The following is a 20824-nucleotide window of genomic DNA, read 5'->3' as shown; positions in this document are numbered from 1 at the left end:
GCCTGGTTCCTATAGCTGTGCAGGAGCTGGCATGATACAATCTGCCTTGACAACTGCTCTGGCTTTCACTGTTCTGACTGACATCAGAAGGTGGTTCAGGAGTGAGCCCACATGGACTCCCATTGACTTTGTGACACCATATGCTTTTCTTGCTGATGGTGTTAGCCAGTGTGCTGCTGCTTTGGTGTGAGAGGAGATGAGGTGCTATGTGTAGTGTATGGTTCTCCTGTCTACCACCATCTAGGTGTTGGTCGTTCACCTGACCATTGCTGATAGGTTGGGGGGTTGGGGCAACCATAAAGCTGCCTGTAAACACAGGCTGACCAGTCTGCCAATTCACTGCTCGAGATGGTCAGCCCTGACCCACTTGCATATGTGTGGGTCATGGTCTTGCAATCAGTTCCAGGATTTGGGTGTGTTGGCTCAACCACAAGCCATACCTGCATGCCCAAGTGCTACCTGTCAGCCCACACTTCCTCAATGCATGCAGCTCTCAATGGTGTCCACACACAGTCAGTTAGGTCACAGATATTGTTGGCGTGTAGGCCAGCTGACCCAATTGGGCCGTGAATGCATACACAGGCAGGCTGGTCCGCCAAGCAGCTCACCCAGCTTGTATATTCCAGCCAGTAGGCAATGTCCAGTGTGACTTCTTCAGGGTGGGGGCATCTGATGGCCAATCACCAAGAACTACAGAGTAGTCCCAGGAGCTATACCAACAAACAAGGTGTAAAAAAGGGTGGGAGGTCATTGCACTAGATCTATCCTATAAAAATTTTAAACATAGAACTTTCTACAGTATTACACACTGTGTTTGACTCAGCCAGTGGCAAAGTATACTTTTAAAAAGGTGGGAGAAACTAGTCCTTACTGGTGAACTCAGACCTCCAAGTTAGGTTTGAAATAAGCACTACCAACGTAGCCAAGCACTCACACATAGAAAGAAAGAAGGGAAGCAGTTCTGACTTGAAACTACAGAGTCAAATTCCTATCTGTTGCGAACAATTAAATCAGGACTGGGTATCAGGAAGGATGAGGCTGCTGAAATCAATAAATGAGTGAAAAATAAAAGAAAATTCCCCATATAATTCTCCCTTTAAACGTTGGCATGTGATCTACATATAGTGTAGACAGTTACAGAAGTGAATCACAGATACAAAACGAGAAATCACTAAATTACGAATGTGTAAGAAAAACATGTATAGTTCGATACTGTTCAGGTGTGATGGCCATGCACTTCACACACTTATCGCCTGACAGCACCTGGCAGACTTGGCGTGGCCAGCTGCACGCATGAAGAAGGTTGTGAGGTGGCTCAGCTTCATTGACAGCAGCGACAACACTGCAGCCTGCATGAACTTAGCGAGCATTCTTAGAATCACTTAATAAAAAATTCAGAGAGAACTAAGCAGTGTTGAATTAACTATTAAAATTTTATTAACTAAGAAAGCACAGGATGACTTAGTTATGATTAATTTCTAATAGAAGTTATTGCTCTTTGATAACAAGACTGAATGTGACCAATTATGCTAACTATTATAACTACTATTCTACATACTCTCTCTGAATGCAGTCAGCGGAAGGTGAATTCCTACCAAGCTGTAACAATAACTCATAGTACAAATCACTTCTTTAGTTTAGTACATGTTACTCTTGGAATCTCTTTACAAGCTTACAAATGGAAGGAAATCCACACAGTGCGCAAGAGTGGTACTATCAGTGGCTAAAGGAGTTTAGCTGTTGTATTGTATGTTAAAGTTAATGCAAGAATATCCTGAAACAGGGGTAATTCGGAATTGAAGGTTCATCCCACAAGTTCACTTTCCACTGATTCTTTCAGTCTACAAACCGCCGACAGCACAACACAGAATCATGAAGTTTGAAGGATAATACATAGAAATTGCCATTTGACATATATGTGTTTTATTCTCATAGTTCAGAAACACTTTTCCTGCTACTTATTGTAATGTTAATATTAAATCTTGTCCACAATTGGGACAATAGGTTCACAACACCAAATTGCTCTAATGGCGTCTATCCAAAACCTCCCCAAGCAGAAGCCCTAAGAAGAATCTTTTCTGTCCTTTAAAATTTCAGGAGTAAAGCCGTACCCCAGTCAATAGAACATCTGTATCTTTGTTTTTTACTGGCAGCAGTCATTAAACACAATCTCTTGTATGCAGCCTGACTACACCAATAAATTACTCAAACTGTACGTGATCTTTACGAGATATACTAGACATGGAAGGAATACCCGCATTTTGCTTAAATAGAGACACAGTTGCCCCAGCCTATCCTACCATAAGTGTATAAACTTAGGGCAAGTGAGCTCTCACCATTGGCATATAGGGTGGTAGTGGGGGAACTTTTATTCATGTAAGCTATGTCAGTGAACCGCGACATCAGAGGGGTGGGTTAAATTGTTTCGGTGTCATTTTAAACTAGACTATTTGGTTTTCAACCATTTTAAACTTAACACAAGCGCCATAAATCCACTATGATGCCAGGGAAAACCGGGTTCCCATCATTAATTTTAAACTTAGACTGCAAGAAATCTAGCAGCTGTGCAGCAAGTGTTAATATCTCTTGGTCTACCATCTCTGACTTAAGTGATGTGGCAACCACGCTCATGACATTGACGTAGGTGGTCTCAAAACTTCACTGATATTTTCAGATTCGCCATCTCGGACCTACATTTTGGGTTGTGGTGTCATAGGGCTGTGCTCATATCTCCAGGTCCGCCATCTTAGATTTTACACTTAGGACAATTGGGCTAGGTCCACAATCTTGGATTTTTAATTTTCCACCATTTTATACTTAATGCAATTGCCCTACAGTGTCATAGGAGTGGGGAGAAAACGCTCTAGCCCAACTGGGCAGTTTTTAATTTCACACCAATTTTTGTATATCCCTCCAATTTCCGAATACCTCGCGATCTTTTATGTAAGACTATTAAGCTAGTTACGCCATCTTTGACTGGTGTACCTATATGATACTTTGCATTGCGCTTGGTGTGGTACAGCTAAGTTACTAACATCACATCGAAAATTCGTGTGTGCTGAGGAATCTGAGAACATATTATAGCCAGCAGTAACAAAAAGATAGATACCTTAACCTGCCTTGAACTGTTCATATACTCATACGGGAATGCACTTAGACATGAGTTGTTAGTTTCAAATATTCTCTGTCACTTTGAAATAAAGTTTGCAAGAACTGTAAATTTTGCACACTCAAGACAATGACAATCGATTTTAACATTGAAAATTATTCTACCTGACAATTTTTATGTCACATAATTACTGTTAACTTGAAATTGGATTATTGTTCTAAAACTTGCACACACGTTCGCAAATATCCTAAATCATTTCCCTGTAGAATTTATTTGAAAGTGTTACTTGCTGAAAGACAAACAAATCTACAAACCTGAATGTATTTTTTCATCATTCCTCAGATATTCTGTGATATTGAAATACAAGTTTATGTCCCACCTGATTCCAATACAAATTGACTGTAAGTTACAAATAACGTTATTAAAATGGTACAACAAAAATAGGAACGAATTCATAAGAAATTGATTACTTACATTGCTAATTCGCTTATTTTTGACACTGTGTAATGAACTGTATCACAAGGATTAACACATTTGCAGCTGACTGGTTTACCATTTTTGTTAGTCAGATGTTCCAGGTTTTTAGCATATGGCGCAAGACAAGCAAGACCTCTGACATCACATATCGGTCTAATACCTGCAAGAAAATGAATAAATTGCTGTATTAGAAGCAACTTACAATGTTCATAAAAAGCATAGGAAATAGTTAGCAATAAACTTCTCAGTGATGAAGAGAGGTTGAAATGGAAGTCGTCGAGTCGATAGTGAGAGTTTTAGAGACACATAAGTCATTACATTTAAAAGCACTGGAAATGAGATTGCTGAGGAATATCGAAGCAACCTTCCTAACACTCATTGAGTGTGGTTATGTACAGCATATAAATTTTAACCAGAATACCAACATAGAATTCTGAATCCTGTACTTCCAACACAGAGAGCCCAAGAATTCGAGAAAGATATTTAATTGTTACAAAGAAAAAAGACCTTAATTTAGTCATATATGTCACAGTTGACAGCTACATTAAGGACCAGTGGAAAAGCTGTGTCACATGTCTGAGATACCTTCATACTCCTCAGGGTGTTGGCGTTACCATAATTACCTTGTCTCTCCTCAGCTACTTCTGACTGCCTAAAAGAGATAATGCAATACACATATGACATTTTTTACATCAATATTTACTGCCCCACTACACCTTTACGAAGTATCGTTATCTGACCTGCTTCATTGTGAAGTATATGTTTGTGAACAGACACAGCAAATAACAATTACTCCGAGCTGATACTGTGAAGCGTATAAACGGATTTTGCAATTTGTGACATTTTGGTACTACATTATTTAAAAATAAATAGCCTATCACATTATGTTACTTAGTGGGGCTGCACCAGTGAGAGACTAGGCTACACTGTCACCAAATTTCTCTCTGCCCTTCCCCACTTTTCCCTAAGATGTCATGCAACATCGCCAGATTTCCCCCTACAGCCACTCTGACACAGGCTTACCGCTTTATGCATTAAATGGAAGGAAATTCAAAATTTGATAGGAAATTCAAAATAGACATATAAAATGAAAGAGAATCTAAATTTGGAGCTACTTTTGAAAAAGATATATAGCGTTTTCCCCACTCCTCTGATGTCACAGTCAGAATCTAGTGTGGAATGGCGGAAAATTAAAAAAAAAAAAAAAAGCTGGACAGTAGTCCTATTGGTGGACTTGTGCATAAAAGGCCAGTATGGATGGTTGGCTGGTTACTTGTTCTATGTAGGATACAAGATGGTTGAACTGGGAATATAGTGAAAGCCTGCATGTTTAACAGAGTTCACCAGGCCTATGACATCAGAATCCAAGATAGCAATCCATTATGGCAGATATAGAGATATGACATCACAATCCCAATAAGGCTGTCTGATTTCGTGTATTTTAAGTTAAGATCCTACCCAATGTGTCATTATTCATACTGAGATGACAAAAGTCATGGAATAACTCCTAATATCGTGTCGGACCTCCTTTTGCCTAGTGTAGTGCAGCATTCGTTGTGACATGTAATCAACAAGTATTTGAAAGCCTTCTGCAGAAATATCGACCATATGCCTCTGTAGCGTCCATAATTGCAAGAGTGGTGCGGTGCAGGATTTTGTGCACAAAATGACCTCTTGATTATGTCTAACAAATGTTCGATGGAGTTCATGTCAGGAGATCTGGGTGACCAGATAATTCACTCGAAATGCCCAACCGCGCAGGGTAGCCACGTGTTCTAGGGCGCCTTGTCACGGTCTGTGCGGCTCCCCCCATCGGAGGTTCAAGCCCTTCCTTGGGCATGGGTGTGTGTGTTGTCCATAGTGTAAGTTAGTTTAAGTTAGATTGAGTAGTATGTAGGCTTAGGGACCTCAGCAGTTTTGTCCCATAAGACCTTACCACAAATTTTCAATTTCGAATTGTCCAGAGTGTTTTCAACCTAATCAGGAACAATTATGGCCTAGTGACATGGTGCATTGTCATCTACAAAAATTCCATCGTTGTTTGGGAACATGAATCCCATGAATGGCTTCAAATGTTTTTCAAGTAGCCAAACGTAATCACTTCCAGTCATCGATCAGTTCAGTTGGACCAGAGGACCCAGTCCATTCCATGTTAACATAGCCCATACCACTCTGGAGTCATCACCAGCTTTCACAGTGGCTCAGTCACATTTTCGGTCCATGGCTTCGTTAGGTCTCCACCACACTCGAACACTGCCACGCGCTCTTAGCAACTGAAATCGAGATTCATCAGACCAGGTCACTGTTTTCCAGCCATCTAGGGTCCAACTCATATGTTCACGAGCCCAGCAGAGACGCTGGAGGCGATGTCGTGCTTTTAGCAAAGGCACTCATGTCGATCGTCTGTTAACATAGTCCTTTAACACCAAATTTCGCAGCACTCTCCTAACGGATACATTCGTCGTTAGTTTCACATTGATTTCTGCGGTTATTTCACACAGTTTTGCTTCTCTGTTTGTACTGACAACTCTACCCAAACCTCACTTCTCTCGGTCACTAAGTGAAGGCCGTCGGTCATTGTGTTGCCCGTGTTGAAATTTGGTATTCTCAGCACGCTCTTGACACTTTGGAGCTCAGAATATTGTATTCCCTAACAGCTTCAGAACTGGAATGTCCCATGCATCTAGCCCCAATTACTACTCCACGTTCAAAGTCTGTTAATTCCCGTCGTGCGGCCAATACCACGTCGAAAACCTCTTCACATGAATCACCTGAGTACAACTGACAGCTCCACCTTTTATACACTGTGTACGGGATATTACCGTCATCTATGTATATGCATATTGCTATTCCATCCCTCTTGGTTCTTGTACAAACTGCGTCTTACCCTTCTTTCTTTATAGCTTACTCCCATTTTTCTCAGAATTTCGGACATATTGCACAATTTTAAATTCTCGAAAGAATTTTTAGGTCGAAGAATGCTATGAGCATGTCTTGATTTTCTTCAGTCTTGCTTCCATTATCAAGTGCAACCTGAGAATTGCCTCTCTGCTGCCTTAACTTTCCTAAAGCCATAATGATAGTCATTTAGCGGATCCTCAGTTTTCTTTTCCAGTCTCCTGTATGTTATTTTTCCCAGTATCTCGGATTCATGAACTGTTAAACAGATAATGCTATAGTTTTCGTACTTATGTACCCTCGCCATTTTCGGCATTGTGTGGATGATATTTTGCGAAAGTCTCATGGTACAACGCCAGTTTCATAGATTTTACACACCAACTTGAGTAGTCGCTTGGTTGCCACTTCTCCAATGATTTTAGAAATTCCGATAGAATGTTATCTACCCCTTCTGACTTACTGAATCTCAACTCTTCCAGAGCTCTTTTAAATTCTGCCTCTAATTTGGACCCCCTATGCCATCCATATCGACTACAATGTTATCAGACAAGTCCTCTCCCTCACATAAGCCTTCAACGCACTCATTACAGCTATCCACCCTCTCTCCTATGCTTACCAGTGGAATTCCGATTGCGCTCTTAATATTACTACCCTTGCTTTTAATTTCACTGAAGGCTGTTTTGACTTTTCTATATGCTGAGTCCATCCTCCCAACAATCATTCCATTTTCGATTGGGTCTCATTTTCCCAGCAGCCATTTCTAATGGATTTATATTGCTATATTCCAGTATTCCCTGAACATTTTTGTCAATCAATTGAAGTGTATCATCTGTTACCCTTGGTCTCTTCCGAGTCACCTTCCTTGTGCCTTTTTTTGTCTGTCGAACATCTCTGATTGTCCTTTTTAAAAATGTCCATTCCTCATCAACTGAACTACCTACTCTAGTATTCCTTATCGCAGTATTCGCATCCTCAGAGAACTTCAAATGCATATCATCATTCCTCACTACTTCATGGTTCCACTTCCTCCCACACTGATTCCTTCAGATGATCCTCTTAAACAAGTTTGTTTGCATGGCCATCAGCAGCAGCAATCACATAAATATTCACTTTGTACATAAAAACATTACTTTTTCTTGCTACACTGTATGTCATTTGTTGCAGACGCATTTCGCCTTTTACTTTAAGGCATCTTCAGTGGAACCTAGAATGGGATCTTTTTTTATTGATATGCGAAGTTTATAGATTTTAAAGCAGTTCTTGTCATATTTTTTTCATATGTAAGTGATTACTTTTATCTATTCGAGTTTTAGTTGGCATCTTGGTCACATGACGGAGATCGCTTAAGAAACATAAGCTAATTTTCAAGCTACAAACTTATTTCTTCCCAATTTTCACATTCTTTGCGTTAGTTGCTGTGGAGAACTATTATTCTTCTGTCACTAGCTGTAGATATTTCACTGAATTTTTATCTATTCATATAAACAGCAAGGTGTTTCTTATGTATACTTGATCATTCAACAGAGTTTTCCTTTCTGCTTTGGTTTTTTGTATGTGGTAATAGTCTTGCATGGATAGAAAGTGTTCTTTACTGTTTATTCTAATTATTTTTAAGTCTTCTATTCTAATCACTTTTGTGTCTTATACTCTCTAGGCCCACAGAAGAAAGGTTAGTAATCTCAAGAAACTCCAGTTGCAACACATTAACTCTAAACTCAACCAAAAAAACACACAGACAAATTCTAACCAACATTAACCTTACAGACGCACAAATAAACAGTAATGGAAGACAGCTGTTCGACAAGGGGTTAAAATACAACATAAATTCAGAAACAGATTAGGATTACATATAGAATCTAATTATAGAAGCAGAACGTGTATTGACAAGGGGAAAAAAAGGAGAGAAAACCCAGTGTCAACATTGGGTTAACTAGAGAATGAGTAAAAAAATAAATCCATAATACAACAATCAACATGAAAACATTATGAGTCAAAAACAACACAACTATAGAATCTGCAACACTCAGAAAACTTAGGAAAAACTTCAAAACGAAAATTTCATGATTTCAAAAATTTATATATGCTCCTGAATAAGCCCTACAATCCAACAGCTGATTTTGGAATCTCTGACCATGATGAAATCTAGCTGAAGCCTTCTCATGTCTCTGGGTCTTTTCCAAGTATATCCACCACTGTTGTGATTCTTGAACAGAGTACTGTCTGTTACATTCTGAAATTTATTGCCCAACTCTATTAGTCTTTCACCTCTCTCATTCCTACTGTCAAGCCCATATTCTCCTGTAATCTTTTTTCTATTCCTTGCACTAAAACTGCATTCCAATCCCCCATGATTATAAAACTTTCATCTCCCTTTACATACTGAATTATGTTCACATTAAATTTAGGTCACAAACTAAAAATGGTGTTACAGTATGGTCACTGAATTTTCCCTTGATCTCACTTGTTAAAAACATTCCCTCACCCCTCTGATGTCACAGTTTATACGTTTTCCTACACCCCACTTGCCTTCTTTCTAAAACTCAAAGAACTGATCTGCTCTAAGCTTAAGAGTACTAGTGCTATTCTCATATTTTGTGTTTAAAATGCTGGGCCATGATAGGAATAATTGCATCTTTATTTAAAGAAAAATGCAGGACGGTCTCTTCAGCAAGCATCGCAATGTTCACCATCAGTAATGTCCCATGCCACACTATGCCACCCAAACTCGTCTCATGTAGGTAAGCAATGAGGATTTCAACTATTCTCCAAGCTCATCAAACTACACACTTTCAAGATCATTACCCAAAAACACATAGAGTTTATCACAAATATGAAACTTTTAATATTTAAGCCATTACCACTGTGTAGGTTTTATTCGTTCTAAAAAATAATGCCTCAGCCTATACCAGTCCACTGGCCAAGCGCTGACAGATGTCTACACATGTGCTGTGCCGCACTGGATGGCAAGTTCAGTGGCCTGTTTCAGGAGACATCAACAGTGGTAACACACACAAACAAACATTTTGTGTGTGCTGCACCACACGGGAGCAAAATGTATTTGGGGTTTCTAGATCACTGCTCTGGTAATCGACAAAAGACAGCAAACTAACAGTTAGATTTTGTAAGCAAATAAACTAAAAAAAATGTACACGAAAAAATAGACGTTTTTCATATTTTTCGAATGTGTTCTCTGCACTTTCGACTATTTTCATCATTTTTAAATCATTATATTAATTTTTCCAACTTTTCTATAAATTTTGAAATTTATAATATTTTTAAGTGGTGACAAAAGTCTCAAAATATGCACATAATAATTCCAGGAAAAATCGTAAAATTTCAGGCAAAAGTTTAGATTTAAAATTTTTTGAATCATATGGATATATTTATAACATAAAAGAGATATCAAGACATACAGGAAAAATCGTAAAATTTCAAGCATACAATCTAGATTTACAACATTTGTAATTATACAGGAAAATTTATAATACAGAATCAGTGAGAATAAAATGTTAACCAATATAAAAACATAAAAGAATTAAGAAATAAAAGAAATATTTACTTATGTTTACCAAAAAATTAGTTAAGTATCTGTAAAAAACTAGCTATATTAGAATATTACAATGCTGATATGTGGTCATTTATGTTTAATTCTGTTAAAACTAGTGTCAGACAAACAAGTTTAATAATATTTTGAATCTAATAAATGAGCATGTTTGGAAATAAAATAAGTGGACAAAGCACTGCAAAAAAATCAAGAGAATTAATAGAAATAAGGCTGACTTTGCTTATCAATGATCTTCTATTATTAGAACCAAAAACTAAGGAAGAGTTGCCCTTGGTACTGCAAACAATTTACCAACAACAAAATCATTATTGACAAGTATTAAAGCAAACTGTAATTAAGTGGAAGAAATAAGGCAAATCCCTAAGGCTGTATACTGTTCTTAAAGATAAAAATCGAGGTGTTTAGATCAAAAACTGAAGATCTGCAGTCCTTACTAGGTCCAAAAATAGAAGGCATGATCAAACAATTTAATACAGCTACAAAGTCTTTCGCAATGTATTTCTTGAATAAAAATCTCTCGGTGTACATGCTGTGTCAATTCAGGATAAAACTCCAAGCTTTCGGCCACTACCTCGATGGTCGTCATCAGGAGGTAGTGGTCGAAAGCTTGGAGTTTTATCCTGAATTGACGTGGCATGTACACCAAGAGATTTTTATGCAATTTAATACAGGATTGGTTAAGGAATTGTATAAGCTCTTTAGAGTTGGTAGGAGTTATGTTGGTTTTCATAGCTTGGCTGATATAAGAGATTCTATTAGTGGTTACGATGCTGTCACAAAAATATCTAGAAAAAGAATTATAAACTCTTACCACAAAGAATGAATATGCAAGCATTCAAACACAATTCAGTAATTCTGCTACCAAAAAAGGATCACAAAAAAAGGAAGCAGAGATAGTTTCTCAGACTATCACAGAAAGGCAGATTTAGCTCAGTTTCAAACACTCACATCAGATGGAAAGGTTTACAATAAACAAGTGATTGAATTTATATTCACAACAGGAAATGAACAAAAACTACATAGTTCTGAGTATACTTTTATTCTTAAAAATCTGGTTGTTACTAGCTAAAATGTGAATAAAGACCAATTATTCAACAGTTTTGCTATGTCAATAAGTGTCTTTGATAATCTTTATGAAATAACTCCTGCCATCCTATCAATAAAAATAGTGCAGAAATTAATTTTCTATTAGATTAAAAGGTTCCATAGAAACCGTTACTTTAGATATAAAATATTTTGACTTTGTGAAATTTAATCTCTATAAATGGAGAACCATATGTGGTGGTTGATATGTAAAAAATTCACTGAAACAGTTCAGATTTAAAGAATTTACTAAAACCCACATTCCTCATAGGGTAATAAAGAAAACAGAAGACAGAGGATAATACACTTTGCACAATTTTAAGAGTAAATTTGTTACAAAATATTTGTTAATCAGGGTGATAACCTGACAACTATGAACACTCATGAAGAAGTTCTTAATGAATTTCAGAAAACAATGCGAAAAAGAGAGACATTATTTTTTTTATGTAGATAATTTATGGCAAGGAGATTAGCAGCCACATTTTTGGAAAAATTGAGAGTAACTGCAAAAAATTATGAAGGTTATAAATATTTACTAACTGTAATTGGTGTCTTTTCAAGTTTGCCTGGGGTATTCCTCTCAGAGCTAAACCAGACAAAAAAGTTACAGAAACACTTTAAAAAATTTTAGTTGTAAGAGACATGAGAAAACTCCAAACAGAAAATTAAGGAATTTTACAACAAATATTTTCAAGAAGTTATGAAAAAATATAATAATGTCACATAGAACAAAGTATAATTAGATAAATGACAAGCACTAACTTCAGTTGACGAAGGTTTATTCAGCACTTGCACATACAAGAGTGGAGAGAGAAATGCCTCCAACCAGAACACATATGCCATATATACATTTACAGAACATTCTAGTACAATGATTCTTGACATTTGTGGATACTTCTAGAATGTGCTCGAACCGAATATAGAAATTAAAATTTTACAGCTCAAGTGAATTTTGAACTCACGACCCTCAATGCAAGAGTTTAGTATCATAACCACCACACCTGCGCTACTCAGCTTATTTTACGATATCGCTCCCTCCTTAAGAGAACAGAGTCTCAGTGATGCGCCCTCCTAGTCCAGGAACGAGAATTCAGTCCTGCATACTCCGACTCTCGATCACTCATTCTCGCCCTGGCGGTGATATTCTTAGAACTTCCTTGCCGCTACGCTCTTCGTCATCTTTCCGCTTGTTGCCTGTTGCTGGAGCTTCGAATTTACCCTGGGTTGCAGGATCCTTAGAGGGCTCCATTCGAAGGACGTGGACTGTATCTCTGATCTTTCAACGTCTTGTGTTGGGGTCGAAACCTTCAACTTCATAAGTAACATCAGACAACTGTTTTACAACCTTATAAGGTCCAAAGTAGTGATTGAGGAGTTTCTCAGAGAGACCAACCTTCTGAACAGCATTAAAGATCCAGACGAGGTCACCAGGCTGGTAGACAACAGGGCGGTGGCTCGCGTCATACCTTCGGCGATCGTTTTCTTGAGCCTGCAGCGTGCAGAGTCGAGCAAACTGCCGAGCTTCCTCAGCTCTGGTTAGCACCTGGCCGATGTAGTCGTTGTCCACGTCATCAGGATGTAACGAAAACACAGTGTCCATCGTCGTTGTCGCATCACGCCCATGCACCAGGAAAAATTGCGTATATCCTGTGGTGTCGTGTTTGGCGGTGTCTTAGGCAACCGTCACGAAAGGTTGCACCTCATCTCAGTTGCTCTGCTCAACATTGACGAACATTGATAGTATGTCGGACAAGCTCTTATTAAGGTGTCCAGTAAGCCCGTTAGTTTGCGGATGATAGGCAGTCGTCATTTTATGAGTAATATTGCACCGACGGTTTGTCTCTGCCACAAGATTAGATTGAAAAACATTCTCTCGATCCATAATTAACGACCTTGGAGCACCGTGTTTTAATACAATGACTTCCGCGATCAATTTGGCTACCTTGGATGCTTCGGCTGTTTTCACGGCTTTTGTAATGGCATAGCGTGTCAGATAATAAGTGCGAACAATAATCCATCTATTGTCACTAGCAGACGTTGGAAATCGTTCGAGGAGGTCAATCCCAACACGCTGGAAAGGCGTTTCGGTTTGTGGAATTGGTATGAGGCGGCCAGGTGGTTTCTGAGGAACTGCCTTTCTCCTCTGGCACTCTCGACAGCGCCACACATAGTGACGGACACTCCTAAATAAACTTGGCCAGAAAAATCTCTTGTGGATTCTATCGTATGTCTTAATAAATGCTAAATGTCTGGCCTCATGTGTCTCATGGAATTACTATAGAACTTCTAGGTGTATGTGTTTAGGAATCACTGGTAGCCACCTCTTTCCAAACGGATCAAAGTTTTTGTTGCAAAGTAATCCATTAACTACCTTAAACTGTCCTTTCACATCCTCTGACCGATTTAAGGCAAGCATAATTTGAGATATCTTGGCGTCCTTCTCCTGGTCAGCTGAGAGATCCTGGAGTGGAGCGAGATAGTCACTATCTTCATTAATGTCTTGGTGGTCTTGCACAGTGTTTCTTGAGAGAGAGTCGGCATCTTGGTGTTTTCTTCCACTTTTGTACACTATGGTAATGTCATACTCTTGAAGACATAGTGTCCACCTGGCGAGTCGTCCTGTTGGATCCTATAAGACCTGTCAACTAACAAAGTGCTCATCATACAGACCAAGTACAGGGTCAGTTGTGGTCGTCAGAGCTTTTCACAGCACATCGAAAGAATCTTGTTGAGCAACACCACAGATAAATTTAGCATAGGCTTTTAACAACTCTTGGAATTGCCTGGCTTTGATACAGAAGTCTTTGATAAAACGATGGTAAGAAGAACATAGTCTGAGGAAGCTTCTCACATCTCTAATACTTTTAGGAATAGGAAATTCCGTTACAGATCTAACCTTTTCTGGCTCTGGGCGCTCACCTTCGTTTGACACAAGTTGTCCAAGTATTCTTGCTTCCAAGTATTATTGCTTCAAAGAGACATTTTCTTGGATTAAATTTCAGTCCACCTTGTTGGAGACACTTAAAAAGCCACAGACTCGGCATGAGAGGTTTTTATGACACTCAGCTGTTCTTCAATTAATGGCTCAGCGTTTGCTACACACATGTGTCTTGGAAGGATCTGCAGCTCTTGGCGACAGTTAACTGTCCACAATTCACCGAAACCGTTCTTAAACGAAACGACAGATCTGGGATGACCAAGTTATTTTTCAGTATTATGCTTCTCTTAAATTCCACTACAAGGTCAACGGGTTGATGCATGGCATGACACGCGACAGTTACCTTTCTAGCGCTGACTGCAGGAATGATCACTTCATCCAGCACACATAGTCTCCGCATACATTGATGCGCATCTTCCTGTCCACAGTATCTCTTCTTGTCTAGCATAATCTTCGAGCGATAACAATCTATAATTGCCTGAAAAGCTTTCATAAAGTCCCATCCGAGAATGACGTCATGACTAAACTCTTGTAAGATGATGAATTCTAAGGGCTGTGTATGGGTGTATGGCCCCTTATACCCACACGAATGACACATCTTCCTGTAGGTTTTACATATTTCCCATTAGCCACCTTCAGCAGAGATGTTTTGCTGTCGACGAATAGGGTTTTCTGCAACTGGCGACGGTACTTCTCTGAAATGACTGAATATGATGCTCCAGAGTCCACACGAGCTTGGCTGGTCGGCCATCCATGAGGATATCGACGTAGTTTCCTGACATTTTTGTAGTGATCGATGACGGAGGATTTTTTTAGGCGACCTCACCTCCAAGGAAGGTCGCACCCTTTAGTTTTCCAGGTTGTGGTGGCTAGGTGATCGGCTGGAGCTTCTAAACGGCGATGGAGGCCTTGATCGGTGTGTGGGAGAGTGTTCTCTCCAACGGCTAGCTTGCGGCGATGATGACCTATGTCGTCGTGCACACACATCTTCTCGTTCATCTTCGTCGTTCCGGAGTTGGCGTCGGCTAAGATCAGTCTGCTGTCTTCCGGCGCGGGCGGTATCAGATATCCCCCACCTTTCTCGTCAATAGCGCACCACATGTCCTCGTCATCCACAGTGGAAACATAATGGTTGCTTATCCTGGGTCCTCCAGACACCAGTCTTCCTTGGTGCCCAAACAGGTTCCTCGTGCGGTATTTTAGGAACGTAACTCTGCCTGGGTCTCGACTTTTTCACCAATTCAAATGTAAATGAAGGACGAGAGATTGGGTTCAATGTGTGTTCCACTTCCTCCCTTATGACCTCTTGAAGTTCTCGGTTTTTTGCTCGCCATGGAATCCAAATGCCTTCTTAACTTCCTCTCTTACTATCTGACAAAGAACACTCGTGAAATCAGTTTCTTCCTCCATCACAGACATCGATACAACGTTTGGAAGCCGTTCAAACTTCTTGCGTGTAATTCTTTTTTGATGCATTGTCTCGATATACTGGCACCATTTTATGAAGTCGTCTGCTGTCGAAACCTCCTACAGGAGTAGGGCTTGATACAAGTCCTCAGCAATACACTTCATGAGATGTGCAACCTTATCTTCCTCCTTCATTCTAGGATCCACTGTTTTACACATCTCCGAGACGTCTTGAATGTAGAATGCTGAAGCTTCTTCTGACGCTGTCCCCTGCACTTTAATTTGCCTTCAGCCTTGCACTTCTGTCGTTGTGTGTCACCGAAATATTTGCGCAGTTCCAGCAATAATACTTCCCAGCCTGTGAACTTCTCCTCGCTGTTGGCAGTGCCCTCCAAGTAAAAAATACGTTAGCTAAATACACGGTGTCATCCCATTTGTTAAATTTGGCTATATGCTCATATACCTTCAGCCAGTTATTTAGATCATTGCCATCATCACCAGAGAACCAGGAAGGATGTCTCATGTGGTGGCACACAGTTGCTGTCATCGTAATGTCCTCTTCTTCTTCTTCTTCTTCTGTTTCCGATAGATTGCGATATTTTGTATATGGCTCAGACTCAGGTTTCTCACCACGTAAAGGGCGGCTTAGTCATGGCCGGATAGGAATCACTGTGTCGTCGATAATGTGCGCTATCATAAGTTCCAATACCTGGCGCCTCCACCAGAATAATGTCACGTAGAAGAAGGTGTAATTACATGAATGATGAACACTAACTTCACTTAACGATGGTTTATTCAGCATTTGCACATACAAGAGCACGGAGCAACCTGCCTCTGGCTAGAACACATATGCTATATATACAATTACAGAACATTCCAGTACAAAGATTCTTGACATTTGTGGATATTTGTAGAATGTACTCGAACTGAATATAGAAATTAAAATTGTACAGCCCAGGTGAGTTTTGAACTCATGACCCACCATGCAACAGTTTAGTATCATAACCACTACACCAGGACTGCTCAGCTTCTTCAGCAACAATATTCATCATTCCCCCAACTAATACACAACGGAAGGCATCTGATGTAGAAAGATTTAACAGAAAATTAAAGAAATGTAAGTGGAAACAATTTACTCTTCGAAGTAAATATAAGTTGGTTGATTCAGTTAAAAAACTGGTTGAAGAATATACTAATACAAAAAATTCAACAATACAAATGAAACCTAAAGACATAAATAAATTTAATTTAAATCTAGCTAAAATTATATCTAATGATTATAAACCAAATTACAAATGGCTGACAAAGGTAAAAATCAGCAAAGTGGAATGAATTTTCGAAAAATATTGTACTGCTAATTGGTCAACAGAAATTTTAGAAGTTGAATTCAAATGCAGTTTCGATTAAAAGATGTAAAAATAAATTTTTAAGATCAGGAAATACAAGAAACAGAATTACTGGAGATTTACCTAGTTGAGAAACTTTGGAGGAAAAAATGTTTATAAGATTTATGTTAAACAGTCAGGTTTTGATAATTCAAACAATAGTAGGGTAAATAAAGAAAATAAACTCTACAAAAAACAGTCGTAAAGGTTGTGATTTATTCTACCTTCAACAAACTGTTCTGGTGTATAACCTTATACTATGTTAATTTATTTGCAATGGTATACAGTTCTCGAATTTTCTTTAATATTTTGAACAAATTTATTGAATTGATATTGAAAATCTCTGAACATTTCTTCACAGCTGTGGTCCATGTTTCTAATCCCTTTCAACAGTTTTGGAAGCTTGTTTCTTGGTGCTCTAATTACATAATAAATATGACTAATATTATCACCAAGTAATCTTAAAATAATAAATGTTGGTGTCATATCATCATTAGTTCTTCAAGGCATTATGTGTTGCAGTACTGCATTTTTTATTTGTTCATTTTTTCATATGCTTTCTCTAAAGCAACATTTATTGTTTCTCTCAAATTTTCTATGCCTTTCCTCCTCCAATTTGATGGTTTTTATTTTTTGTTGATGTTTTTTGTAGTTGTTCTATACAATTGTTGTTGTGATCTACTTATTTTGTAATCTAATTTTGTCCATATTCACGAACTGATGGTAAAACTGCTTCATCTACCCATTCTTGATCCTTTTCAGCTAGTTTCAGTTTTTACTTCAAAATTAGTGCATAATGGTGCATTTGTAAAATTTGTGTGGGGATGTATGGGTAATGAATCGCTACTCTTGAATTCTTTAATATTAATAAGTTTGCTTCTTTTATGAGATATAAAAATGATCCGATTTATTATAAAAGTTTTTATTAGTATTTTTAACATTTTTCATTAATATTGTTAGTTGGCTCACTGCCGCTGTTGGATAAGCAGCTGCAGCAGCAAGTCGTATACTCCTAGCTCACTCATTTGTTACATAGTTTAATTCTTAATTTCTTTGCGTGTTTTTGGTACTTGCATTGTTTAAGTCATAAATTTCGGGCGTATTATAGTATTTGAGAGTTGTAGCATCGCGTTTTAGTACCCGAATAGTGTAAAATCGCGTAGTCTCCTTCCGCCGCCGAGCAGTGTGTCAGAAGTGCGCAAGTAGCAGCATTACTGCATTTACTAGGCAACCTTGTATTTTAATAACCGTTTAAATTTTGTGTCGATTTGTTTGCGCTCTCTGTAGATTAGTTCAGACGTTCTTTGCACAACAGTTTTTAGCATGGATAGGGACTGCAACTGCTGTGTTCGGATGCAGGCTGAGTTGGCATCCCTTCACTCCCAGCTTCAGGCAGTGTTGGCTTCGGTCACACAGCTTGAGGCTGTTGCCAATGGGCATCAATGTGGGGGTCTGGATGGGGGTTTGTCGGGGACGGCCAGCTCGTCCCATGCATCCCCCTATCGGAGTACGACTGTGGTTGCCCGGGATACTGCCCGCATTGAGGCTGATCCCTCACCTGTGGTAGAGTGGGAGGTAGTCTCAAGGTGTGGCAGGGGGCGAAAGACATTCCGGAGGGCTGAACGGAAGGCCTCTCCAGTTTGTCTGACGAACCAGTTTCAGGCTCTGTCTCACGCTGATACTGATCTTCGGCCTGACATGGCTGCTTGTCCTGTTCCAGAGGTTGCCCCACAGTCTGCAAGATCCGGGCGGTCGCAGAGGGTGGGCTTACTGGTAGTTGGGAGCTCCAACGTCAGGCGCGTAATGGGGCCCCTTAGGGATATGGCAGCAAGAGAGGGGAAGAAAACCAATGTGCACTCCGTGTGCATACCGGGGGAAGTCATTCCAGATGTGGAAAGGGTCCTTCCGGATGCCATGAAGGGTACTGGGTGCACCCATCTGCAGGTGGTCGCTCATGTCGGCACCAATGATGTGTGTCGCTATGGATTGGAGGAAATCCTCTCTGGCTTCCGGCGGCTATCTGATTTGGTGAAGACTGCCAGTCTCGCTAGCGGGATGAAAGCAGAGCTCACCATCTGCAGCATCGTCGACAGGACTGACTGCGGACCTTTGGTACAGAGCCGAGTGGAGGGTCTGAATCAGAGGCTGAGACGGTTCTGCGACCGTATGGGCTGCAGATTCCTCGACTTGCGCCATAGGGTGGTGGGGTTTCGGGTTCCACTGGATAGGTCAGGAGTCCACTACACGCAACAAGCGGCTACACGGGTAGCAGGGGTTGTGTGGCGTGGGCTAGGCGGTTTTTTAGGTTAGATGGCCTTGGGCAAGTACAGAAAGGGCAACAGCCTCAACGGGTGCAGGGCAAAGCCAGGACATGCGGGGCCAAGCAGCAATCGGTATTGTAATTGTAAACTGTCGAAGCTGCGTTGGTAAAGTACCGGAACTTCAAGCGCTGATAGAAAGCACCGAAGCTGAAATCGTTATGGGTACAGAAAGCTGGCTGAAGCCAGAGATAAATTCTGCCGAAATTTTTACAATGGTACAGACGGTGTTTAGAAAGGATAGATTGCATGCAACCGGTGGTGGAGTGTTCGTCGCTGTTAGTAGTAGTTTATCCTGTAGTGAAGTAGAAGTGGATGGTTCCTGTGAATTATTATGTGTGGAGGTTACACTCAACAACCGAGCTAGGATAATAATTGGCTCCTTTTACCGACCTCCCGACTCAGCAGCATTAGTGGCAGAACAACTGAGAGAAAATTTGGAATACATTTCACATAAATTTTCTCAGCATGTTATAGTCGTAGGTGGAGATTTCAATTTACCAGATATAGACTGGGACACTCAGATGTTTAGGACGGGTGGTAGGGACAGAGCATCAAGTGACATTATACTGAGTGCACTATCCGAAAATTACCTCGAGCAATTAAAGAGAGAACCGACTCGTGGAGATAACATCTTGGACCTACTGATAACAAACAGACCCGAACTTTTCGACTCTGTAAGCGCAGAACAGGGAATCAGTGATCATAAGGCCGTTGCAGCATCCCTGAATATGGTAGTAAATAGGAATATAAAAAAAGGGAGGAAGGTTTATCTGTTTAGCAAGAGTAATAGAAGGCAGATTTCAGGCTACCTAACAGATCAAAACGAAAATTTCTGTTCCGACACTGACAATGTTGAGTGTTTATGGAAAAAGTTCAAGGCAATCGTAAAATGCGTTTTAGACAGGTACGTGCCGTGCCGAGTAAAACTGTGAGGGATGGGAAAAACCCACCGTGGTACAACAACAAAGTTAGGAAACTACTGCGAAAGCAAAGAGAGCTTCACTCCAAGTTTAAACGCAGCCAAAACCTCTCAGACAAACAGAAGCTAAACGATGTCAAAGTTGGCGTAAGGAGCGCTATGCGTGAAGCGTTCAGTGAATTCGAAAGTAAAATTCTATGTACCGACTTGACAGAAAATCCTAGGAAGTTCTGGTCTTACGTTAAATCAGTACATGGATCGAAACAGCATATCCAGACACTCCGGGATGATGAAGGGATTGAAACAGAGGATGACATGCGTAAAGCTGAAAAACTAAACACCTTTTTCCAAAGCTGTTCCACAGAGGAAGACCGCACTGCAGTTCCTTCTCTAAATCCTCGCACAAACGAAAAAATGGCTGACATTGAAATACGTGTCCAAGGAATAGAAAAGCAACTGGAATCACTCAACAGAGGAAAGTTCACTGGACCTGACGGGATACCAATTCGATTCTACACAGAGTACGCGAAAGAACTTGCCCCCCTTCTAACAGCCGTGTACCGCAAGACTCTAGAGGAACAGAAGGTTCCAAATGATTGGAAAAGAGCACAGGTAGTCCCAGTCCCTAAGAAGGGTCGTCGAGCAGAGGCGCAAAACTATAGACCTATATCCCTGACGTCGATCTGTTGTAGAATTTTAGAACATGTTTTTTGCTCGAGTAT

At 39.9% G+C, this 20824-nt stretch overlaps 1 protein-coding gene across 1 annotated transcript in view; it reads right to left on the bottom strand.

The window, feature by feature from the left end:
* LOC126176378 (sodium channel protein Nach-like) overlaps window positions 1-20824 on the bottom strand; it is a 120060-nt gene that overhangs the window by 24347 nt on the left and 74889 nt on the right. The window contains exon 7 of the mRNA XM_049923535.1: window positions 3584-3746. Coding sequence (XP_049779492.1) covers window positions 3584-3746 — 163 coding nt within the window. The remainder of the gene's footprint in view (window positions 1-3583; window positions 3747-20824) is intronic.

Source organism: Schistocerca cancellata, chromosome 3 (assembly GCF_023864275.1).
Source record: "Schistocerca cancellata isolate TAMUIC-IGC-003103 chromosome 3, iqSchCanc2.1, whole genome shotgun sequence".
In the NCBI taxonomy this organism is placed as follows: domain Eukaryota; kingdom Metazoa; phylum Arthropoda; class Insecta; order Orthoptera; family Acrididae; genus Schistocerca; species Schistocerca cancellata.
Note: the sequence above shows the minus strand (reverse complement) of the source record. Positions and strands in the feature narration are given on the sequence as shown.